General features: G+C 39.2%; 1 protein-coding gene across 2 annotated transcripts; it reads right to left on the reverse strand.

Annotated features, from left to right (window-relative positions):
• Nucleotides 1-143: 143 nt before the first annotated feature.
• NOC3L (NOC3 like DNA replication regulator) lies at nucleotides 144-26,494 on the reverse strand. Of its 2 annotated transcripts, XM_044240136.1 has the most exons (21): nucleotides 26,357-26,494; nucleotides 25,438-25,645; nucleotides 22,147-22,279; nucleotides 21,007-21,164; nucleotides 20,301-20,354; nucleotides 18,829-18,959; nucleotides 16,671-16,832; nucleotides 16,388-16,481; nucleotides 13,249-13,424; nucleotides 12,707-12,835; nucleotides 11,305-11,436; nucleotides 9,583-9,663; nucleotides 9,175-9,275; nucleotides 6,725-6,797; nucleotides 6,581-6,644; nucleotides 6,431-6,502; nucleotides 5,312-5,493; nucleotides 4,179-4,307; nucleotides 3,211-3,308; nucleotides 1,013-1,097; nucleotides 144-664 (listed from the first exon to the last, which is right to left on the reverse strand). In XM_044240136.1, exons 1-21 carry the CDS (start codon nucleotides 26,363-26,365, stop codon nucleotides 536-538), a joined length of 2,400 nt encoding a protein of 799 aa, XP_044096071.1. In that variant the 5' UTR covers nucleotides 26,366-26,494; the 3' UTR covers nucleotides 144-535. The 2 variants fall into 2 exon arrangements, with proteins under 2 accessions (XP_044096071.1, XP_044096072.1); XM_044240137.1 differs by lacking the exon at nucleotides 6,431-6,502.

Consider the following 26,494-nt stretch of genomic DNA (forward strand, 5'->3'; position numbering starts at 1 on the left):
CTCATTTTAATCCAGCAACTGTAATCCAATTAAGTTCACTCCAAAGATTTTTTTGAAACTGTAACTATAACTTAAGTTTTTTGTTTTTTGGGGGTTCTTTTTAGAAAGGGAGAGAGAAAGAGATGGCGGGGATGGGGGGAGAGAGAGAGAGCACGCGCGGGCACAAGCTGAGGGTTGGGACAGAGGGAGAAAAAGTCTTAAGCAGGCCCCATATCTAGCACGGAGCCCAACGTTTGTGCACACTCAACCAACTGAGCCACCCAGGCACCCCAAGATATATATTAAGTTTTAAAAAGGCAATGTCATTAAAAAAACTTCCAAATGTGCAGGTAGATAGTTCTCAATTCTCCTTTCTTAATAACAATTTCAGAATTGGGGCAGAACTCTGTGCCATGCAAAGGGTAATTCTTCCTCCTCTGCTAATCTTCTTAGGAAGCTTCCCTTGTATAAAAAGAGAATGTCCCAAAGTAACGGTAGGTCTCTATGTCCATTGAATCAAACACAAATATAAGACAAAGTCCACTGACTCCTTCTACTATCGCAGTGATGTTTTCAAATATTTGGCAAAATCCAGAGGCAAGTGAGTAGCTACTTCACCGCAATGTCTTTTGATTAGTTGATTTAAATCTTCATTCAAAAACAAATCGCCTTGTAAAACTTCACTCTGAAAAAAATATTCAAAGTGACTCACATTAAAAGTTCTTATAACATAAACAAAAGCCAAGCTGTGAGCAAATTGAAAATGCCAACAATAGACCCCAAACCAACATATGAAACCTGATAGTGCCAAGCACTGGGTCAGGTCCAGGACACAGCTTACATTGAACCAAAGTCTCATGACCATCTCCAGAGTCCCGACCCCAGAGATCCAGCCTACCATCATCAACTCCTAAACATGAAAAAAAATCTACCTAAAATATAGTTAGTTAAGCAAGATAGAATCAGTTGATAAGATACATTTAGCTTTTATTTCATCTTTTAAAAAAAAGATAACGAAAAAAACATCACATACCTTCTTTTTGGAACTTGAAGACTGAACAGGAGGATTGAATGTCATTGCACCCATGCTGTATGTCTGAAAAAGTTCTGCAGCTGATCTATAATCACAGAAAGAATGTAAAGACATCACTGTATCTGTATAACCTGAAAATAACTGGACTGTACCCAAAGAGGACTCACTATTCTAAACCCATAGAGTAAAGTACAACATAATCCTGCTCTTGAAACCAACAAACTAACATACTGCTAAAATCAATCCTAAATACTCACGTAATGACAATGCTCATCAACGAAATCTACCTCAGAGAGGCCTGGTACACATTTAGAAATAGAGGTCTGGACAAAAACAAGGCTAAGCAGCACTCCAACTCAGTGTGATCAAATCCCAACTCGACCAGTTACGCAGACAATACACAACAAGGTCATGGGGGCCAGACAAGTGAAGCACGGAGTTACCCTCCATGGATTTCAAATAGCTTAACCCCTCAGTTATTGGCCTGGATCAAAAGCAAAAAGAGGCCATTCAGGACAGACTAAACATCCATACCCATGGCATGTAAACGAATCCTCAGTGACTTGGGATTAGTTCACATTCCCGGAAGGAGATCAGCAGGGACCTCCAAGGATTGCAATTAGAGTCTCATCCCAAGCTCCACCCTCCAGGGCAAGACGATCATGAGTTTCCCTTCTCAAGCTTTCGGTATAATAGAGTCTCATCCCAAGCTCCACCCTCCAGGGCAAGACCATCATGAGTTTCCCTTCTCAAGCTTTAGGGATAAACCCTTTCTTCATCATCCTCCAGAGAAAGAAATCTCTGACATAAATGAGGCCAGGATCAAGATCTCTGACAAAAACATGCCAAAAAAAGATCACGAATAAGAAAACAGACAGGTAGGGAGCCTGGGTGGCTCAGTGGGTTAAGCCGCTGCCTTCGGCTCAGGTCATGATCTCAGGGTCCTGGGATCGAGTCCCGCATCGGGCTCTCTGCTCGGCAGGGAGCCTGCTTCCTCCTCTCTCTCTCTGCCTGCCTCTCTGCCTACTTGTAATCTTTCTCTGTCAAATAAATAAATAAAATCTTTAAAAAAAAAAAAAAAAAGAAAGAAAACAGACAGGTAATTGTTTTCTCCTTGTTTTCCCTATTAAAAAGCAAGGATGGAGGACAGATAGTATGAGGAAGAAAAAATGGGCCACTTTTTCATTTAGTAAGGCCAAAAGTTATCTTTATAATACCCAGAAGGAAAAGGGTTCATGGAAAACTAGAGTTTCTGCCTCATTTAGAGGAAGGAAGCAGCTGACTTCTGCTGTATAAAAATACAGACCTATTTTCCTAAATCTCCCAGTACTTCAAGAGAAGTTGGAACTTTTAGGTGAATTTGTCCAATATTTAAAATATAGCAAATAATTCCATTTTTGTTTAAACTCTGAAGAGGCCAGAATACCAGTTTGCTGGCCTACCAGTCACCTGTCTTTGATCTCCAAATTAGAGAAACCAGCAGGCTGCAAATGAGAAAAATCTACACCAAAATATTAACTCTGAGTGGTGAGTATATTACAAGGGTGTCTTTTATGTCACTTCCTTTTCTGTGTAATTGCCTCTTTTTGTAGGGGGAAAGGTCGTTATTTTTTCAACTTTTCTGTACTTTTAAATTTTTCAGAATAAGAAGCTGGAAAAGGAACTTCTCTGGGCAGGGTGCTACTCCCCATCTGGAGCTGACAGTGGAGGCTGGAAGTACCAGGTCAGGCCGCACAGCACCGAGAGAACTGGGAGGCCCACGGACAGGAAGCACGGCCCCTCTAAGTCACAGTGTTGCAAAGCGCTCTTCTCTTCTCACTCCTCCCCTGCTGGCCCTACTGCAACCATTCGACGGTGGGGAGGAACCCACGCGGCTGGACTCGTAGACACTCCCACAGAGCAAAGATGGCATTATCTCACTAACTGCTGAACCTGAGTGTCAGGGGTATGTGTTTTCACTATTCTTTCTACTTATCTGGATGTGTGAAACTTTTTATAACCAAGAAAATGTTAAGTGATTACCAAAAACACACTAACAAAATCATGGTCGGCATGTTTTCTCCTTAGAACAATTCAGGAATATGAAGTGAGACCAAATCCAGACCAACTGGTACTTTCTGTTTCAAAATCTATCACTTTCTAAAGCAGGCGGCTCAGCGCGAACAGTGACCAGGCGCGGCTTGTGGTCTGATGCCTACCTCCGGCTCAACTCCGGTTTGAGCGCTTGCGAGCCTTCAGAGGGGGCTCCGGCAATCAGGTGAGCCGCAAAGCTCTGCACGGTGGGATGGTAGTGTCTCTGAAGGACAGCAGGACAGCCACATTTTGTACAGGTCAGTACTTGATAAAACACAGGATACAGCATAGATCTTCTCGAACACACAATCATTTTTTACAACCATGTATGTATATGTAATTCACAATAACCACATACACACAGAAATAATACTCTTTGCTCACATGATGACAACATGAAACCTGATGACCAAGCTACCAGGGACGTAGTTCAGTCTTGCTTTTATAGTATGAAAAGAAAAATCAAGAGGCAATTTCTCTTTTAGAGTGAAAAAAGTTAGCTTCCAACAGGTTTCCTGAAACACACTTGCTATGAGGCTCCCTCCAATGCGCCCGCACTGTGCGATCACGACAGTGCCACCCTCTTGAAACTGAGGGGCTACCAGCCTCTCCCTGGGCAGGACCCAATACAAACCTTCCGTTCTGGATCATGTTGGGGAAGGAGTTCAATTTTCTAAACCTCATCCCACAAAAATGTCATTTTCTGCCTCCTTAGAAAATGCACCTCGGGGGGCCTGGGTGGCTCAGTGGGTTAAGCCTCTGCTTTCAGCTCGGGTCATGATCTCAGGGTCCTGGGATTGAGCCCTGCGTCGGGCTCTCTGCTCAGCGGGGAGCCTGCTTCCTCCTCTCTCTCTGCCTGCCTCTCTGCCTACTTGTGATCTCTCTCTGTCAAATAAATAAATTAAAAAAGAAAAAAAAGAAAATGCGCCTCATCAACTTAAAAACCAGAAAGAGCAAAGTAAAATGTAGATTAGTAAAACAGGAATTCTCCAAAAGGCCATACCGGAACAAAATTATATTGAGGACTCTGGCAATAATAACAACTTGGGGGAAAGCTGTAAAACACTGCTCACAAAGAAAGGACCATCCTTACCCGTAGTGCGTGCAATTCCCAAAGCGCGGTGTTCTGAGCATTGCAATACTCGGGTTCATCCAGCTCAGGAAGGAAAACCCCACTTCCCTGAGACTCATTGTCAAGCAACAGATCTGTTTTTGGGAAAGTCTGCAAAAATGTCACATTAAAAAAAAAGAAGTAATTAATACTGGCAAAGAATGTTACTGGGTTCTATACTTTTTTTCAAAAAAATATTTTATTTATTTGACAGAGCAAGCAAGCATGTGTATAAGCAGGGGGAGTAGCAGGCACAGAGAGAGGGAGAAGCAGGCTTCCCACTGAGCTGGAAGCCCAATGGGGGGGCTCAATCCCTGATCATGATCTGAGCCAAAGGCAGATGCTTAACTGAAAGCACCCCTGGATTCTGTACCTTCATCTGAATTTAAATTTATTTTGATTTTTATGCTTAAATAAGAAACATAAGCAGGGCGCCTGGCTGGCTCAATGGATGGAGTGACTCTTGATCTTGGAATCATGAGTTCAAGCCCCATGTTGGGTAGAGCCTACTTAGAAACTAAAATGTTTTTGGTGTGTTTTTATTTGTTTTTAAAGATTTATAATTATTTGAGAGAAAGAAAACGTGCGCACAAATGGGGGAGTAGCAGGGAGCGGGGAGGGAGAAGCAGGCTCCGCCTGACACAGGGTTCTATCCCAGGACCCTGGGATCATGACCTGAGCCTAAAGCAGATGTTTAACCAACTGAGCCACCCAGACACCCCCAAAATAACGTATTTTTTTAAAAGAGCTATAAACATATTTGTACTGACACAAAAATGTGTCCATCACCATTAGTGTTAAAAAAATATTATAATGTATACCATAAAAAAGTGGTATTGTCTATGTGTATGTGCTGTACATTTTATATATGAATTAAAAAGTCTAAAAAAAAAAAAAGTTTGCTGGAAGGAAACCCAACAAATGGTAGGATGGTTACCTCTGGAGAGTATCAACAGGGGTGGAAATGCTTTCATTTTGTAATTTTATAAAGTTCTTTTCTCTCTGGATTTTACCATTTTTCCATTATCATAGTTATAACGTAAATAGGGAAAAAAGATGCAAACAAGACAGCATTGTTGTACTACCACTGAACTTAGCTTTGTATCATTACTTACATGCATTAATATTCTGTTAGTTGCTAAAATGCCAATGCTTGAATTTGGAAGAACGTGAAGAGCAAGGGTACAAAGACGCTTGATGAAAGCAAGGGCTCTCTGCTGAGAAACCTGCTTTCTGCGCTTAGTTAGCATCACGTCAAGGCACTGGAGGAGAATCTCGACACCTTCATTGGTAGCACCTAAAACAGCAGATATACCCTTCAGGGCTGTTCTCATTACTTTTTCTTTTTTTTTTTTTTTAAGTCAATTAGCCAACCCCAACCTACAGTATATCATTAGTTTCAGATGTAGTGTTTCATAATTCATCAGTTGCATAAAACAGCCAGTGCTCATCACATCACATGCCCTCCTTAATGCCCCTCACCCAGTTACTCCCTATCCCTACCCTCCAGCAACCCTAACGTAGTTTCCTATTTAAGAGTTTCTCATGGTTTGTCTCCCTCTCTGGTTTCTTTCCCTTTCGCTTTCCCTCTCTTGCCCAATGGTCTTCTACCCTGTTGCTTATGTTCCTCAAATGAGTGAAACTGTATAATTGTCTTTCTCTGACCGACTTATTTTACTCAGCATAATACCTTCCAGTCCCATTCACGCTGATGTAAGTGGTATGTATCCGTCCTGAGAGCTAATATTCCATTGTTTATCTAAATACTTACATCTCATCTTCTTTATCCATTCATCTACTGATGCACATCTCACCTCTTTCCAGAATGGCTACTGTGGACATCGCTGCTATCAACACTGGGGTGCAGGTGCCCCTTCAGATCACTACATTTGTATCTTTAGGGTAAATACCTAGTATCATTACTTTTTCATTATACAGCTTCACTGCACTCCAGAAAAACTCAAGACGACTGTCATACCTGTCCCAAATCATTCCCTTAACCAATGAAGTAGTGCTATGCTGCTCAGGAGATGCAGAGGGTTCTACCATAGCTCCAGTCAATTCCAGAAATTCTCTCTCTCCAACTCTTAACATAAAGTTAAATACAGATGTGTGGCCCTCAGAGGCCAACATTTTAATACACCAATTCTGATTTCTTATTTTTCATTGACTACACACAAGATATTCTTAAAAGGTAAGTATTTATTCAAGACACATTATCTAAATGTACATACCTGCATGTAACTTGAACAGTGTTTTATACAGATGTGTATAGAACTTCATCGGATCAATATTCAGAACATCACCTTTGAAATTACAACAATTAGGTATGTAACAGCCTCAAAACGTAAAGCAAACAAAACTTGATTAAGAAACTATTTTACCTTGCCCAGAAAGAATATGAAAAGCAGTCTGGACGCAGTGAAGACTTTCTTGATAGCTCAGGTCCTTGAAAAAAAGGGAGAAAAGGACACTAACGATAATAATCACCATTCATACCTTAAAAATTCATTAGTAGAGTTACTTACACCAGACTCGATGAGATTATGCAGTACTACTAATAAATCATCAAAAAACTCCACATTTATAAGGTGAGCAAACCTAGAATCAAACAGAGCTTAGTCAACAGGTGACCTAAAAACACAAATAAAACAGCTAGAAATTTAAAAAAAAAAAAAAAACCCAGCTAGAAATTAAACTTGACTTTAAAGTCCTATTTTTAATATTCCCTACTTCAATGTTAGTTATGATGCAGATGGTGGTAATTATTGATACTTCTCATTAATTCACAATGACCTTTTTTCTTAAGATTTTATTTATTCATTGGACAGAGAAAGAGAGATCACAAGTCGGCAGAGCAGCAGGCAGGGAGGGGGGAAGCAGGCTCCCCACCGAGCAGAGAGCCCGATGCAGGGCTCAATCCCAGGACCCTGAGATCATGACCTGAGCCCAAGGCAGAGGCTTAACCCACTGAGTCACCCAGGCACCCCCAGAATGACCTTTCTAGCAATTCATCCACAGCTGGCCACTATACTCAGCAGGAATATATGAGGCACTAAACAAACTGAAAATATTTCAGAAATACTTCTGCCCTACAGAACAAGTTGTTAAAAACAAACAACTCCCCAAGGAAAGTGTACCAGCTACCCCATGCTGCTCTAACTCATAAAAGAGTCAAAAACATCAGCTTCTGGGAAAATGGGAAGCAGGAAAAGATAAAGGAGGAAAGAGACTGTTATTTATAGGAATATGGACCCTACTAAAGCTTTAAAAATAAAATGGAAAGAATACTGGACCTAGTATCTATTTCAGGCTCTGCAATTAATTGCCCATATGATCCTAGGTAAGTCGCTTGTCAGTCCTGGGCCTCTGTTTCTAGAAATAACTGAGATCCCTAGGTAGAGTTATAGAAGAATCATCTGACCTATTAAATGTGAGAGCACTCGGTATAGTATAAAATCCTAGGCACTGATGTACTTAAGTCAAGATCTTTCTTCAATGTTAGTGCAAGAGCCTTTGACACTATGTAAATCTTAGACAAAAAGGACTCTTAAATGTGATACACTCCCTGTGGACTAGTACAACTTTTTGTGTGAAGAAACTGTGCAATATTTATCAACATTTAAAGCGAGCAGACCCTCTGACCAACAATATATGCACACAAGTGCATGAAGGGGTTTCCAGTACAGCACAGGGGGCTGGCCAAATAAAAGTATTATTGATCCATGAAATGAAATATTCTAAATGTTTTAAAAAAAAAAAGTGGTGGATATAATCACACCAACATGGAAAGATACCCAAAGTAACCATTTTATCAAAACAGAAAAGCCAAGTTACAGAACATCTACATAGCAGGATTCCATGTGTTTGACAGAAGACAGGCAGACAGACTTATGTACTTACATAGGAAGTAAAATTATAATTTTTAAATTTTGTTTTCTTCTGACTCATTTGAATTCTTAAAGCAAATAGATATGACTAAAAGCTTTTTTAAATAAAGGAATTAGTCACTGAAAAACAAACAGGAGGTCCTATCCAATGTAGAAATATTCCCTTCTCTGACCAACCTCTCTTTCAGTCTTTTCAATAACAAGGCCCAATTACTTTATAATTCCATCGCCAAATAACTCCACTCATTACAAAGAAATTTCTTACACTAACCAGAACTTGCCTTTTCTCTGTCTTTCAACCCTAAGTCCTATTTCTAACACTGTGCTGTCCAACAATAACAGCCACTAGCACATGAGGCTATTAGTCATTTAAAATGGGGCTGGTCCAAACTGAGATACCCTGTGTAATACTCATCGATTTTTATGGGAAAAAGGAATACCAAATATCTCAATAATTAATACCGATTGTATATCAAAATAGGTAATCGGACTTCGATAAAATTTGTCAAAATTAATTGCACCAGTTTTTTACTTTTTAATGTGGCTAACGGAAAACTTTAAATTACATGTGTAGTTCACGATATAGTTCTACTGCACTGTTCTAGAGAATACTACCTCAAATACCTGGAAAACCATCAAAAGCACCATTATTCTAGTTTGCATCCCCCAACAGGTTCATAAAAATATACAGAGAGATTTCTCTTTGTAGGGAAGATTACATAGGACTCGAGAAAAGATGTGCAAGCAGGGTTAGAACAGACTTAAGAGTCGCCTGCACGGACCACTCAAAAGTCTGACAGTGGCTAACTGGCCACAGTGCAAAAAGAACCAAGAACTGAGCAATGAATCTTCAGGACCCTCAGAACTTAGTCAGCAGAAGGAAGGAGTTATAAAGGAGGTTTAAAAAATAAAGGGCTTGAGATGAGAAAACTAAAAAGACAGTGTTATGAACAGTTTTAAGGAAAGGCCAATGATGAACAAAGACAGAAAAACACTGGGTCATCATTAGTGAACCTTGGTTAAGAGGCATGGGTTTTTTGGTCTTATTTAGAAAGAATCAAAAATGCTTCAACCTACACAGCCCTTACTTGGCAAGGCCTTCTAGAACTGCTGGCAGGAGAGGTGACCTCTGGGCCTTCTTCAATATTCTGAAGTAGGTCACAAACACAATATTCAAAGTCTCTGTGTGCTGGCAGAAGAAGCAGACAAAATGACTTGAGTATAACCCTATACTCTTTCTCCTGACTTATCCCAACAATGACGGTCAAAGCTCAACCCTTCTGTCCCTTCTCAACCCTCTCCACAATCCAATCTTAAGAGTTTCCATAAAACAGGATGAAGATACACACCCTGTGATGTCATGAGACCAGCAATGATCACATGAAAGCCTTGGGAGACAAACCAAGATCAGACCACCCCAAGTTGCAACTATAATCTCTAGTTAAAACCATTTCACAAAACATTTTAAAAGCATCAGAGAATGTGAAACTGCCTACCACTTTAAGTTTTTTCTCAGTGCTCTCTGAAGCTTCTGCCTCCAGAAGCTCTCGCTCCAACTTCTCTTCTGCTTTCTTCCACTGGAATGAGACAAGGAAAGAAAAAGTAAGAGCACATAACACTGAATGAAAAAGCAAGCTTCAAAGAGGCATAATATGTAAACATTCTGAAACACATACCCTAGACTATCTATGAATACAAACACAAAGACCTGGAGAAGCCGCAAACACGCACCAAGCCAAGGACAGCAGCTGCCTCCTGGGAGGAAGGCAGGACAAGACTGGGGTGAGGAACAAAGGGGACTCTAACTATATCACCAACGGTTTCTTCTCAAGAACAAAACTGAAGTCTATTAGTATTTGCTCATTGTGAATGGTAGATACATGGGTTATGCTGTATTAGTCTCTGTAGTTTTCAATAATTTACATTATTTTCAAAAGAAAGAGAAAAGGAAGAACACAGAGCCCAGAAATAATTCTTATTGTTAAATCCTCTATAACACAGCAATTAGTCATCAACGATACTTCCTAAACACATTTACACACAATGCATAAAACCAAATACTACAGGGGCTCCCAGGTGGCTCAGTTGTTAAACGTCTGCCTTCGGCTCAGATCACGATTCCAGAGTCCTGGGGTCGAGCCCCACATCAGGCTCCCTGCTCAACAGGAAGCCTGCTTCTCCCTCTCCCACTACCCCTGCTTGTGGTTCCCTCTTTCTCTGTCAAATAAATAAACAAAATCTTAAAAAAAAAAAAAAAAAATCAGATACTACAGAGGAATTCAACAAAGTATCAGTTTTTCCCACTTCTTTATGCTGTATGAGCAGCAAATAATGGTTGCTAAGCTGCCTGAGACTCAGGGGACCATCTCAGAAAGAGTTTCCTTCCTTCATGCAAAGTTAAGGAGCTGCCATATTCTAGTGGGTCTTTTATTTCACCATCACAGCTGCGCACATGCTGTTTCTAACAGGGATATACAATTTATATTAGGATAGCATGATAAATAATTAAAAGATTTACCTTCATTTGTTTCTAATTACTAAGTCTATTTTGGTACTTCTGCCCCATTTTCAAAATTTATTTTAGGCATATTCAAAGACGGATATCCCTTAAAAGTATCTTTTGTTTTGTTTTTACAAGCAATTTGATAACCCTGTCTTGAGAAGTAGTAACAACGATGCTCGTGGTGGCGATTCACGTCTATACATTATACAGCACGCCCAGTGCCACGCATTTGCTAAGTGCTTCACATAATTAATTCATCTTAAGATGTGACCCACGAGGTAGCTGCTTTTACTAGCTCCGTTTCTCAAAATCTAAAAAAAAAAAAATGTTTTATACTAAATAAACAAGAGGCTAGAATTTCAACCTAGGTTTCAAATAAGAAACGTGGTTCAATTAACAAAATCTCACTTTATTGCCCGTTTACATAAATATCACCTTCCTGGTCAAGGAAGGGATCTGCGTATCGCAATGTATCTAAGACAATCTGAATAGTAAAAATAAAAGCCAGCATGACACAGAAATTTTTTCATCAACTGCTCTTTTTGCCAATGAACTGTCAATTTAATAAAGCAATTCTCTGCAATAACCGGGGAAAATAAAATTTTCTAAATATTAGGTTTTGATACATTTATTTTTATGATTTAACTATGCTCCCTGCCTGTGCCTACATTATGATTTTAATCTGAAGTCAAGCAAAAAAGGAAATCAACCAAACCTTTCTCTGCATTCTTGATAGAGTTTTTCTCTTTTCCTTGAAAGTCATGAACTTTTTTGGTTTATTAATGTCCTCTGTATCTTTTTTCACTTCTATTTCTTTGATTCTTAAGCACAAGAATGTCTTTAACATCTAAAAGGAGAAAACACAATACACAGTTTAATATTTCTATTGCCCTCAAACCCTTTATACAGAAAAGCATTTAACAATGTTTTTCCTTCCTTTATGCCAAAAAAAAAAAACAAACAAGGGGTGCCTGGGTGGCTCAGTGGGTTAAACCTCTGCCTTCGGCTCAGGTCATGATCTCAGGGTCCTGGAATCGAGCCCTGCATTGGGCTCTCTGCTTGGCGGGGAGCCTGCTACCTCCTCTCTCTCTGCCTGCCTCTCTGCCTACTTGTGATCTCTCTCTCTCTCTGTCAAATAAATAAATAAAATCTTTAAAACAAACAAACAAACAAAACACCTGTGACACACCTTTTATCACATTTCACACTCAAGTTCTATTATCTTCTTGCTAAACATATTCGGTAATCTATGTCTATAACAGGACACTAGTATTTGGCTAAATGCACATAACAATATTTGGCAGTGTAATGAGTAGAAAAAAGACAGAACATATTACCTGGCATCGGTACTTAGAGTTACCAAGAGTAGACAGGCCAGAAAAAGGTTTGGACCAGTATAGAAGGAGAAGATGTAAATTAGGTATTTCTAAACCACCTGTAATTTACCAAACCAGCCTCCATTTTGCAGTCAGCAGTTCTAATCCTCCTCTTTTTCCACCAATTAAAAAAACAATAATAACAAAAAAAAGAAAGAAAGAAACCCATGCAGACCAGTGTTACTAATTTTAAGACAAGTTATTTTCATTTAAGCCAATGGGTCTCCAACTTCGGCAAACATGAGAATTATCTGGAGATTTATAAATTTATAAATGTGTTTACTATTGGGCCCAGCATCTAAACTTTAAAAATTTAACTCACAGAATACTCCTGTTAGTATGAAAAAACAATATAGCCAAGATGTTCTCTTTTATGATCACTGTAGAAACTACTCAGCTGTCCATCAAGTAGGGGGCTAATTCATATAATAGGAAACTAAAAGCAGATGTTAAAAAAAGGACGAGACAGCCCTCTACAACACAAAATGAAAACAGCTCCAGAATAGCTTCCATAGAATAAATGCATTTTTATTTTAAAATCTAAACATGTATTATATAATTTTAAAGATACATAAACAAGTATATATGTCTGTATGTATAAACACCTAGAATTCATACTAAATTGTTAAGAACAGTTACACTTGAGGAGTCTTACAAAGAATAAAATTCCTCATAACAACTGAAAATTAACTTTGCAGTTTAAAAACAAATAAAATGCAAGGTCAGCAAAGGAAGGCTTACCTCTGGCCTAACTTCGTAATTTCTGCCCTTCACAAAACCAGAAATCACTTTAATCACACCAAGGGAGGCTTGGCCTAATTTATCTTGCTTAAACAGTTTCTTCACTGCCTCACAACACATTTCAGATACCTGAAAGAAATAAAATGTTACATTCAGCCAGTGCTCCTCAACTTTGGCACCACTGGCATTTTAAGCCAGACAACTATTCATTTGGTGGTGGACGGCTGTCCTGTGCATGGTGGGAAGTTTAGAAGTCCCCTAGCCTTTGCCCGCTAGATGCCAGTAGTAGCCACGGCAGAGGTGACAATCAAAACTGCGTGCAGACACAGCCTCACACTCCCTGGAGGGCAAAAGCACTTCCTGCTCAGAACCACCACACTAAACTTACGTTCAAAGAATTTTCCTAAAGAGACAGCATTTAACAAAGTGACACTACTTTAGTGATAAATAATAGCTCCAAAAAAATTCTAAGACAAAAATAATAATCACAAGATCTAGAACTTTGTGTTCAGGATGAAAGCAACAACCACTTAGCAACCCACCGATTTTGACACGTCATTCATGAGAGGGACAATCAACACAATAATGTTGTTGTGAAAGTTGAAATGAGGTAGTGCCACCAACAGCTCACACAGGCTCCTCACAGCCACTTCTGCCAGTCCTTTGTAGGCCTTTAAGGAAACTACATTACTTTTCTTCAGTTTCCTTTGCTTCCAGTCTAATCAAAAGAGAACTGTAGTTACTGTACTCATTGATCAAAGCTTCAACTAATTAGCTTTCTTGAACAGGAATAAGCAATAATAGAATACACTGTGCAAATTCTTAAATGTTGTATCCACCCTTAGACACAAGTACAAACGTTATCATTAAATTTATCTGCCATCATCCACCCTCTGACTCTCACCATCATGTTAAGAACTTTGGCTTTCCATGCATTTTTAAAAGATGTATCGTTAGAGGAAAAGGGTCTCAGGAATAAATCAGGGCAGGAGAGACAGAGAGCTAGATACCTTACAGCAGAATCCCTGGACTGGGCTCTACCAGGCTTTCCCCAAAACACTAGATTACAAGTCAAGAGACCTGGGTTCAAATCCTAATCCTCCACTACTTGGCTAATGAATATGAGCAAACTCCAGATTCTGAGTTGTTCCATGTTCCAAAATTCTGAAGAATCTAAAACATTTCCTCCCAACTTCTTGCTAATGCTCACTGTGGTATCTTTACTGAGGAGGTCAAGAAGATTTAAGTTTTTCTTCAAATAACTGATGATTCACAGTACCTCTTTTCTTTTTTTGAAGATTTTACTTATTTGACAGAGAGCACATACGCACAAGCAGGGGGAAGGACAAGCAGAGGGAGGAGGCTCCCCACTGAGCAGAGAGCCTGACATGGGGCTCTATCCCAGGACCCCGGAATCATGACTTGAGCCAAAAGCAGATGTTTAACCAACTGAGCCACCTAGGCGTCCCCACAGTATCTCTTTTCTAGAAATTTCTACATACATACTCTGCTACCATAACATTGCATCTTGAATATGGAAAATATGCTGGTTTTTCTAGAGTAGGTTCAACACTTCCTTGTATATCATACACAACCAGAGATGAGAAAGACAGTATAGATGATAGCACCTGTGTTTTAAATCGCTTCTCATGTATATGAGTTTTTCTCAAACAAGCTGTACTCATCACAAGAACCATACCTTCTATTTACTTAAACCTGACAAGGCTTCATAATGGATGAATAAACAAAATGTATTTACATATATATCAATGCAATATTATTCAGCCTTTAAAAGGAAGGAAATTTTGACACGTGCTATGAGAATCTTAAAGACATTATGCTAAGTGAAACAAGGCAGTCACAAAAGGACAAATATTGTGTAACTTATTGTAGAATTCAACTTATGAGGTTCCTGGATTAGCCAGATCCATATTCAACTCAAATTAGAAAGTAGAATGGTGGCTGCAATGGGCTGGGGCAGGAGAGAAAGGGGAGCTCAGGCTTAACAGAGAACTTCCGCGGGGGAAGGTACCAAAGTGCCGCCAATGCACAGCAGTGACAGCTAGAGGACACCGGATTTACTGAACACCACAAATCTGTAAGCTTTACAAAGAGTTACAATGGTAGAGTTGTATTTTACCATAATTTTTTTAAAACTTAAAAAAACAAGACTTCAGGGACGCCTGGGTGGCTCAGTTGGTTGGACGACTGCCTTCGGCTCAGGGCGTGATCCTGGAGTCCCGGGATCGAGTCCCACATCAGGCTCCCAGCTCCATGGGGAGTCTGCTTTGCTCTCTGACCTTCTCCTCGCTCATGCTCTCTCTCACTGTCTCTCTCTCTCAAATAAATAAATAAAATCTTAAAAAAAAAAAAAAAACAAGACTTCATAAGGTTCCACCAGCTTAGAAAAGACCTACACCCGCGTGGTGCAGCACAGAGGCCACCAGCCACATGTGACCACTGAACGTCTGAACTGTGGCTAGTCCAAACGCAGACATGCTGGCAGTGTAAGATACGCGTCAGATTTTGAACTTAGTACAAAAAAAGGAATGTAAGATACCTAATTTTTAAAACTGATTACATGTTGAAATCATCATATACATAGTAATTTCACTACTTTTTACATTTTTTTCCTTAGTATGGTTACGTATTTTTCAAATGATGTATGTGTCTTATGTTCTATTTCTCTTGGACAGTGCTGGTCCACACAAAGCTCCCAGGCCTTGGAATGTATGCTCCCAAGGAGGCTCCAGTCGGGAGGCCAGAGCATGAAAGCAACATCCACAGCACCCAACCCCACCATCTCCTTCCTGCCCTTACTGGGCCAATAGGATTAGGCAGTCCTGTTCCAGCTGAGACAGCAAATAGGTGATCCTTAGGCCCACTACTGAGTAAAGGAGCCCAGCTGAGTAAAGTGAAAGCACCTTTCCTGACCTAGGCAACTGAATTTCTTCTCCATTCATGCTCCAATTTTCATAGGCCCCTCCTTTTCTGAACAAAGAAGAGAATAAAGGTTTGGTGGAAGAGTTTATCATCCAATACAACCAACTTCTTTCTAGTCCATTTTTAAGGCACTAATTTCATCCATTTCTAGTCATCCTTCTCCCCTAACTACCCTCTCCAAATAAAAACCAGCAGCATAAATTTCAACCATTCACGAATTCAAGAAACATACTAGGAAAAGGCCTAGAGCAACAATAATACTAAAAGCTGATCAATACAGGCTACCCACCGTTGTAAGCAACTTTCATCTAGAAATTAATTTACTTCTCACAATAATCCTATGAAATAAGTACTATTTTTAAGATTTTTATTTATTTATTTGACAGCGAGAGATCACAAGTAGGCAGAGAGGCAGGCGGGGTGGCGGGGGGCAGGCTCCCCCCCAAGCAGAGAGCCCGATGTGGGCCTTGATCCCAGGACCCTGAGATCACGACCTGAGCCGAAGGCAGAGGCTTAACCCACTGAGCCCCTCAGGCGCCCAAAATAAGTACTATTATTTATAAACAGAAAAACGGAAACAATGAGAGATTAAGTAATTTGCCCACCACATGGGCATTAAGTAGAGGGCCCAGATTTGAACCCAGGAAGTCGGACTATAGACTCTGCTCTTGACAACATGCTACTCACCTTCCAGACCAAAGTAAATTATGTTACATATTTTTAAAATGTTTAATATACCTTTAACCATTTGCTCCAGATTTTCCAAATAAAATTTATATTGGCTAACCAGGCCTTCTTCAAATTCTCTTAACTTCTGGGTTTCTTTGCGGATCTGAAAAAATCAGAAAGACCACTCATTTTTTAAAATCAAAATATCAAAATCCTTAAATTAGCACAAAATGTGAGTGCATAGTATATACCCAGTCCTAAAAAAACAAACCAAAAACCCTACTATTTCTCCCATCCCTACCTCTCCAAAATGTTCAGCTTATTTTGTACAGTAATTGTTTTCTATCATTACCTTGGTAGATTTTTCTGCCTCTGTGAGGGGTCGTATTTTATATGAAGGAGTAATGTCTTTAAATAACTCCAACAGGGAAATTACCACCAGCTTTCGAACAGTAACAGCCACATCAGGATCCTGTTCCATTAGCATGGAACGTAGTTCTTTCAATTTTTTAATCTGTTAAAGAAATAAAGAACTTGGAAGGGCAGAGAAATGACTGCAAAACAATTATGAACAAAAGACAATAGCCTCACATCTGACACAAGTGGAATCCATGCAGTGACTCACAGAGTTTAGTCATACATAACTCCAGCTACGACTCACATTACCTAAAGATAAATCATCTAAGCCAATCTTATCTTTGGTAAATAGAAGATACAGACTTTTTAAAAAGTTTAAATTTATTAATATACCTAGTCTTTGAAATTTTTTTTACTGGGTTTTCTTAAAAGCCTCTTAATTTTTTTTTTGAAATTAAAATGTTATATACACCAAATAAATTCATCACATATACAGAAGTTAATCAGGAATTTATAAGTAGAATGTATATACATTAGCCTCAACAACACTCATACAAAAATCATTTGTATGAAGTAATGCTGAAGTAAAAAACAGTTCAATGAATGTCCTTGCTTTGATAAACTACTATTGCCTGCTAGGTATCTTGAGAAGAAATCCTCCGGTTAGTCAGCAACATCTGCTGCGGCAGGGTTAGGATCAATACGGTCCCACCTATTCGCTAGCCCTAACTCGTGGGAACATGAGGCTCCAGAGCTGAAAGACCCAGATTCTAATCCAGCAACTACTGAAATCATAACAAATTTACTTGAATTTTTTAGGGCTCAATTTTTCAGTAAGATCAACAGTTCTTGTCTTTATGGTTTTATAATGATTAAATGAGATGATAGAGGTGAGAAATATTCCAAATTTCCCTCCCTAATTCTGCTCCAGACTTTCCCTTCGCTTTGTTAAGAACAAGTACCACTCCAAAACGTACCTTTTTTTCTACAAAGGTAAATAATACTGTTCAATAAACAAATAAAGGTAAATAATACTGTTCAATAAACAGTATATTCACAGTAGGATGACAGGAACACCAACATTAACAGGAACAGTAGTACTACTTTACAAGACTTCATGTATATTTGATTATTTAACCCTTACAACAAAGTTTTAAAATAGGTACCATTCTCTTTTTAGAGATGAAGAAAATGAGTCTTGAGTAAAAGGACTTACCCAAAGTCTAACAGACAGTACTCCAGGTTTCTGAAGTCCATGTGTTCTAACCACGACCATCTTCACCACTGTTCCCATGGCCCACTGATTATAATTCTGATCTATTTCACTTAACATATTTTGCACTGACAAGTACTCCTGAACTAATCTCACTGACTTTTGTGTAGCACGTTCCTTATTAAAAATCCCATCAGTCAAGCAAATTTGCAAGTAAGTTCCTTCTCTCTTGTCCAATTAATTTTTACACTTAGCACTTTCAGAGTTCTAACATTAAGTCAATATCCTCGTTTTAGCTTATTCATTTATTTATTTAAGAAAGAGAAAGAGAAGGGAGGTAATAGAGGGGGAGGGGGAGGGAGAGAGAGAATCTTATGTAGGCTCCACGCCCAGCGCAGAGCTAGATCCGCGATCCTGCGCCATGACCTGAGCTAAAATCAAGAGTTCCACACTTAACTGACCAAGCCACACAGGAGCCCCTCAATACCTTCATTTAGAGAAGATGAAAATAAGACTCAAGAGAGTTTAAGTGACTTTTCTTAAGATTACAGAAAAAATTAAGTTCAGATGTAGGACTACGTTTAGGTTCTTTCTACTCTTTTTTTTTTTTTCCCAAGATTTCATTTATTTTACAGAGAGAGCACAAGCAGAGAGTGAAGTAGGCAGAGAGAGGTAGAAGCAGGTTTTCCATGGAGCAGGGAGCCCTGACATGGGCCTCGATCCCAGGACCCTGAGATCATGACCTGAGCTGAAGGCAAATGTTTAACCGACTGAGCCACCCAGGTGCCCCAAGGTTCTGTCTACTCTTATTCTACCTCAGTCACTGTATTTTATTGCTTTTCCTTTCTGTGTATGCTTATAGGTAGTAAAGGAGTCTTACAATATTAGACATTTGCACTATATCTAATATGAAAAGCTCAAAGAAATTAGTACTACTTACATTACTTTCTGGGTCTGATAATATGGCAGATGCCAAGGCTGCAATATGCATTTTCTTCTCCTGTAGTTTCTTCCTTCTCTCAATCAAATGTTCTTCTAATGTCAGTTCTCGAATGGGATCTTCAACGATTTCTGAAAGAGATTAGATATCCCCTCTTAAACATTTCTTTATTTACAAGTATCCAAGAACCTTTATCATACAATATTTTCTATAGTGATAGATAATAATAATGATAACTTTTACTGAGTACTTGTCACGGGTCAAGATTACTACATATGATCCTCTCAAAAATGCTATGAGGCAGGTACAATCATATCCATTTCATACATAGAAAATGAGGCAAAGGGAGTGTAACTTGCTTATACTCATAAGCCTGGTAGAAATGGAATTCAAAACTCAGGTAGGCTGACTCGAGAGCTCATATTCTTAACTACTATGCTAATAAACTTATAATAACTGCCATGAATTGGGGCACCTGGGTGGCTCAGTGGGTTACAGCCTCTGCCTTCGGCTCGGGTCATGATCCCAGGGTCCTGGGATCGAGCCCCGCATCGGGCTCTCTGCTTGGCAGGGAGCCTGCTTCCTCCTCTTTCTCTCTCTCTGCCTGCCTCTCTGCCTACTTGTAATCTCTGTCTGTCAAATAAATAAATAAAATCTTTAAATATATATATAATAATAATAATTGCCATGAATTAAGGGAAAAAGCAAACTGATTTTGTTTTTTTTAAAAGTACAGTACAGTCTCCCTTGCTTTCAACTCTCTGCAGTCCTTTGCACTTCAGAACATATGTCAATCTTAAGAAACTGATAGAGAACTAGATCTAATCAATACACAAGCATAATCTCTAATAAGCCTATGAAGGATGACTGAAAACAACTGGTTGACCTGTAATCTCATTTATACCATTAATGAGGTTTGCTAAGCTAAAGTAAAATTTAACCAGGTTGTTCTACGGCAAATTCCAAACAAATATAATGTCAAACCATATATTCTTTCAGTTTAACTTTGATTGCAACTGTCTTACCTATTAGAAACCCACCTTCAACTATCTAAGATAGACATACATACAGACATACATAACTGCTCTAAGAAAGAAGTGAAATGATTTCATATCACAGAATCAGTTTGTAATTTAAAGCTAAAAAGTTAGTATTTATAAGTAGGTCCTTCACTTAAAATTAAAAAGAATTCAATATGGTAATAATTTACAAGACTCTTCATGCATGCCTAGACATTACGAACCTAACTGCATAAAATTTTCCATAATAAAGAGCAACAAGGATTTGATTTGGAATCAAATTCCACAAGGTAAGACTTTAAACATGTGGGAAAATGTTCAAAATGACCTTGAAATGACCAGTAATTTAAAATGCACATTTCAGACTTTATCTAAAATTAAGTTATTTATTATTATGCAAAGAAGGTAATTCTCAATTAACAATTTAGTAACTTCAAAAATGCATTCCATTACCTTCCTCAAGTTCCAGCTCTTCTTCATCCTCTTCATCTTGCTTACTGTCTATAACTGTATGGAAAACACGTATATTTAAAAAATCTGAGTGCTTGCTTCGGCAGCACATATACTAAAAACTCTGACAATATATTTAAGTGATAAAACTACAGAGAGAAAAGCAGGAAAGTGATTACCATAAAACTCTGGAAAGTAATTACTTTTGTGAGGAGGAAGCAATTAATGATTGAGGGGATCAAAAAGGAAGTTTCTGGGTGCTGGCAGCATTTATATCTTGCCCAGATAGCAGTTTTATGGGTGTGTTTTTTGTGATAAACCACGTAACTTTGCAAGGCAACTCTGATTTCTAGACTTTTGTGTATTTTACTTCATAAGAAAAAGATAAGAAAATGTAAGAAAAAAAGGTTAATAAAAGATAACTAATATTCTAATTATAGAAACAAGAGTATTTGGTGAAAAAAATCTCTGAAAAGAAAATCACCTCAACATTGCAGCCTCACTATACTGACACAACAGATATGGGAGATAACCATCTGTAATTCTGGCCAAAATCATCAAGCTTGCTATATGACTAACTGCAGCGACCCCCTATTTTGTAGGTAAAAGCAAAAAATAAAATTAGATCTAGAGTGAAAAAAAAAAATGTGATGATATTAGTAAAGAGCTACAATGTTTACTAATACAGTGGCTGACTGATTAGATTCACCTGGCTTCTCCCTGGTCTGCGGGATTATACCACTTTTATCCTTGATAGGAAGTAAGTGAATCAGTTCCTTTTCTGGTGCAGTTTGCAGAGTTCTTGGTATTTTTTCATATTTATCTATAACATGCTCATGCTTTCGTTTCTTGACGTGAACAGGTTCACTGCAGAAAAGAAAAATTCCAGTTTTAGTGTATTTACAAAGAGAATCTAGAGATTATTTTTTAAAAGTATAGAAAAGTAAACTACTAGCCAAACCTCCAATAGGTATATAGAAAATAAAAAATAAAAAATAAAAAAATCAGTACATAGATACTAGCACCAGACCAGGCACATAGCAGGCACTCAAATTAACTAAATGAATAGAAGAATCGTACAGTCTCCCCCGAAGACTATGGCTGCCTTCAGATACAAAAGAGAAGTGAAAGCTACAGCAGATTCTTTTTGAAAACTATTCCAGGGGCGCCTGGGTGGCTCAGTGGGTTAAGCCACTGCCTTCGGCTCAGGTCATGATCTCAGGGTGCTGGGATCGAGTCCCGCATCGGGCTCTCTGCTCAGCAGGGGGCCTGCTTCCCTTCCTCTCTCTGCCTGCTTCTCTGCCTACTTGTGATCTCTGTCTGTCGAATAAATAAATAAAATCTTTAAAAAAAAAAGAAAGAAAGAAAACTAATCCACAAAGCTAAGGGTGATATCATGCTGTTTTACTTTCCCAAAAACCCTGAAACTATTGCATGGACTTCGGAGTTAATAAGATCTAGGTATAAACTGCAGATCCACTAGCTGTGACTGCAGGAAGCATCAGTTTCCTCTGTAAATGGGAATAGTATGTCCCCAACAGGGTAACAAGGACTGAAATCGTAGCCATTAAGAACTTAGGACTATTCTGTCGATTCCCCAGAGAACTACATTCTTCCCCCAGGACACTCTACTTCACTATTCAAACTCAAAAGAAATGAAGATATACACTAAATAAAATCAGTTTGCTTTAGTCATGAACTTCCTTTATTTAGGAAATAAACTGAGTTACTCTCTTATGCTCCGAGCTGAACATCTTGTACTACTATTACTAACCACCTAACTAAAATTCAGAATCAAGTTTTTAATACTGAAAGGATGTGAATGTTTATAATCTAAAGGAAGTATTACCTAGAAGAAAGATCTCTCGTTAGAAAAGATGCTCTTTGTCCTAAGTCTCTCATTAACTGCAAGTCATCGGCATCCATCATATCCAAAGGAAGGGCTTCCTCTTCTTCTTCCTCTTCCCTCTCAATCCTTTTACCTGTTCCAATAACAAAAACAAAGTCAGAAACTGGTATTTCAGGTATAGAACTCTGTGTTTTTGTGTTCATAAGAGGAAAGTTTATGCTTTTCTTTTTTTTTTTTTTAAGATTTTATTTATTTATTTGACAGAGAGACATCACAAGTAGACAGACAGACAGGCAGAGAGAGAGAGAGAGGAAAGCAGGCTCCCCGCTGAGCAGAGAGCCCGATGCGGGACTCGATCCCAGGACCCTGAGATCATGACCTGAGCCGAAGGCAGCGGCTTAACCCACTGAGCCACCCAGGCGCCCAAGTTTATGCTCTTCTAGTACAGTCAGCCTGGTGTTTCTAAACAGGAGCACTAAAGACATGCTGGGCCAGACGGCTCTTTGTTCTACGTGGATGTCTTAAGCTAGGCAAAACACTAGCATCTCCAACCCCTGAAAACTAAATGCCAGGAGCCTTCGCAGGTCACTGTCACAACCAAAAAATAAAATGCGCCCACACAGTCTGCAATGTCTTTCTGAGCACGTGAGAACCGATGACTAGTTGCTTCACTCCTTCTGATCGCCGCTGACTTCCTTTCCACTTCAGCCACCCCCTCTGCAAGCCGCATCCCAAACCTTGGTCTTGACCCCCAGGCCTTGACCACAACCGTTTGTCCTTCTAGGTCTCATCTGGTTACTTCCACTGCACTTCTGTGACCCATATATAGGTCTTCTATCCTCTGACCACTCTACTTCTATCTTCCATTGTGTCTTACACTCCTGAACTTCCGCTGCATGGTTATCATTTCAACTGCCCTCTTGCCAATATCCTCAAACCCTTCTATGGTTTACGCACTTACATCTAACAAAACCCCAACTGATCACTCCATCTTCTGTCTGTCCCTCATTCTCTTTCTCTTTTTTAATATAAAAATGAATGTCGACTAAGTGCCAAGCAGTGGTCTAAGTGCTAAGGATTCAACCATGAACAAGACAATCTAAGTTCCCTAACAGAACCTATAATTCTCCCTGACTCCAATAACACTAGTAAATATACAAAGGTACACACTGCATAGAAAGGAACCCCTACCTAAGGTGAGCTTCCCATTTCTCAACAGTGACCAGCAGCTGGTTAATTTCCCTGATCAGCTTTCTCTCTTCCTTAGACTTTTCAAATCTTTTCTCTATCATCACACTTCTATCCCATCACTAGCCTCACTTTGTAATCCTCAGAGGATCTAGCCTCCTCTATCACTGAGAAAAGAAAAGCCAGAAGCTAGAAACTCCTGCAATTCCCCACACTGAATTCAACAACATTGGCCTCCATCCCTTCTGTTTTCCTTCTCATAACTCTGTAAGAATGCTCCTCCTCCTGGGCTCTGGATCTCAGAACTTCTTACCTTCTCTTATCTTGTTCTATCATTTAAGCCCTCTCTCCCTTGTACCTTCAAACTGTCTAGTCCATTAAATTCTTCATATCAGCATTTTAAGACGGTCAAGTCATTCCCCAGTGGGCAATTTGTCACCTTCGCTTCATAGATCATATAGTTCACACTGATGGACTATAGCTGTCAGTCTTAACAGCTGCATAGTATTCCACCATAAACAACATTATGTCACTTAATATTTCCTGTTGATGAACATCTTATTTTCAATTTTTGATCATGGTGGCTTTTTTTGGTTATTATTAATAACGTTGAAATGAGCATACTTGGAAATATTTTCTTGGCAAATATTTTCAAATATAATCATAGACTGAAATCCTAACAGTAAGATTGTTAGGTCAAAGGAAAAGCATTCTCTGAAAATCTTTTTGTGATACTGTATTTGAGTTTATATATACATTTTTATTCAAATGGTATAAGCACCTCATACATGTGGCAAAAGTCTATAATTTCAAGTGAGTGAAAGCATCAATACACACTACTGTTCACCTTTTTTTTTTAATTAACTATTTCGTAGACTATTTCATGTTGGGACATAAAGAATTTCCTTCTTTCTTTAAACATCCTTCTGATTTCTAACACTGTACAGTTCTGGTTTTCTTCCTAATTCTCCGGCTCCTCCTCAAACCTCATTACATCACATTATTCTTCCACCCATTCCTTAAACGCTGGGCTCCTTAAAATTCTTTCCTGACTCTCGTGTTCTCATACTACACAGTCTTCACATTGACTTTACCAAGTCTAAAGCTTCAATTACCATCTACGTGCAGATAATTCCCAAAGCAGTTTTCTCTAACTCAGATACTCATACCTTACTGCCTGATAGACTTCATTTAGATGCTCAGCATATAAAAATAAGTATTTTACTTTTTACATATAATTATAACATATCACATTTTTTAAAATTCCACTGAAATTTAGATAGAAAAGATCTTAAAAAGCATGTAATTCAAGCAACATTTTTTTTTAAACAGATTAAGTACCTGGAGATCAAGTGACCAACTAAGGCATCTTTGCTAACAACAAAATTAAGGCAAAAACCCAAGTGTCCCCACTTCCAGTCCAACCACCTTTTTATACATCACAATGATATGTAGCCAAGAGATCAAACTAAATAGGTCTGATTTAAGAAAATGAGATATACATGGGAAGACTGAAGTCAGGTACGATCAAATATAAATACCCTGAAAGTACCAGAACATTGTAGAGGAACTGGTCTGACTCAAAATGGTCAGAATCCATACCCGTTCTGAGTACTTGGGAGTTCTTCGATAGTTTTCCAAAAGATAACCCTGACAGTTACAGCTCAATTTCACTCCAAGTTTCCACATGAAAAGAAAGCCGAAGCTGAGAAAACTAAGTGACCCTTGACAACACTGTCAAGGATGCCCCAGAGAAAGGCTATGTTCTTACCTAAGCTGACTGCCAGTGAATGAGAAAGTGGCAGCGCTGGCTTGTTCCCCAACAGTTATTTACACAGCTACTCCCAGTCTGTTTTCCCAAGTATTCTATCTTCAGACCTGCTTTCTAGACAAACTAAAAGCAGAGACTAGCTCTTTCTCACAGGGAATACCATCCTGTAATGTTTTCTCACACGGACTGTGATAAAGCACATAGGACTACTACCCTTACTTACTCTTGGGAAGATCTGGAAACAAGACTGATTACTAGAAAGCAATGTTATTTCATGAACATTTTAGGACAAATCAATAGAAACTACAGGACATGAATGCTTTCACAATTACCTGGTCGTATTTTCTTTGGGTCCTCCAGTGGCATCGGTTTCTTAGACACAGCATCTTTTACAGCTTGTCTTAGTTTCCTCTGTTCTTTCCGGTACTTCTTGAGAGTGCTTTGTTGTTTAAATTGCTTATTTTTTAGCTTGTTTTCAAGTTTGACTTTACTAGTTTTTAGTAACTTCCGAAAGCTTGGGACCTGTTTTTTATTTCTTCTCTAGAAAACAACAAGAGTACAGCATACCAGAAATTTAAACTGCAAACCCAGAATAAAATGTTGTCTTTAAAATAAGTGACATTCATATATCGTGTTACTGCTTGCTAAGTTCTCCAACATATTTGATTCCAACAGCCTCGTTAAGCAGTGATTGCTGCTACCTTCAAGTAACTGATGACAAAGCTAAAGCTGAGAGAGATTATATGACTTGTCAAAGACTCTTAAACTAAGGAGGGCAAACGGAATTAGGATCTGTGGATTTCGACGCTTGCTGGTAACCTCTAATTGAGAAATTCAAATCCCAGCTCTTTTTCTTTGAGAAGCGGGGCAAATCACTTACTTTCTTATCCCCACACCCGTCAGGGGGAAAAAAATGGACTCAACCTGCGTCCCATGACTCACATTATAAACTCGGGGGGAGCAGGACCCTACCACATTTCTAAAATAAAGGATTCGAAAGATGGTCTCGAAGAACCCTTGAATGTCCGACACCCTACAGAGAGAAGACTCCGTGCTTGTATCATCGCGGCCCCCTGAAGCCGAGCGCGAGCACAGTAGGCGATCCAGATCTAAGTGCCGGGAGGCTGGCAGCGCACAGAAGGGAGGGAGCCCCGAATCCAAGCCACCGCCCCCTATACAGGGGCAAAACCTCGCCGAAAAGCTACACCAGGGGGCCTAAGCCTCGGAGACCGGGCTCCTCAAGACACTTACCGCTTTCATCCTTAAATATGATGAGTCCCAATCCTACAGCTTCACCGGGGATAAATGTAATCCAGGGATCGCAAGGCTGTAACTAACACACGTGCCCAAACCCCTAAACTGCGCCAGGCGGAAGCTACCCCCTGGCCC

This window comes from Neovison vison, chromosome 2 (genome assembly GCF_020171115.1).
Source record: "Neovison vison isolate M4711 chromosome 2, ASM_NN_V1, whole genome shotgun sequence".
Taxonomy (NCBI): Eukaryota; Metazoa; Chordata; class Mammalia; order Carnivora; family Mustelidae; genus Neogale; species Neogale vison.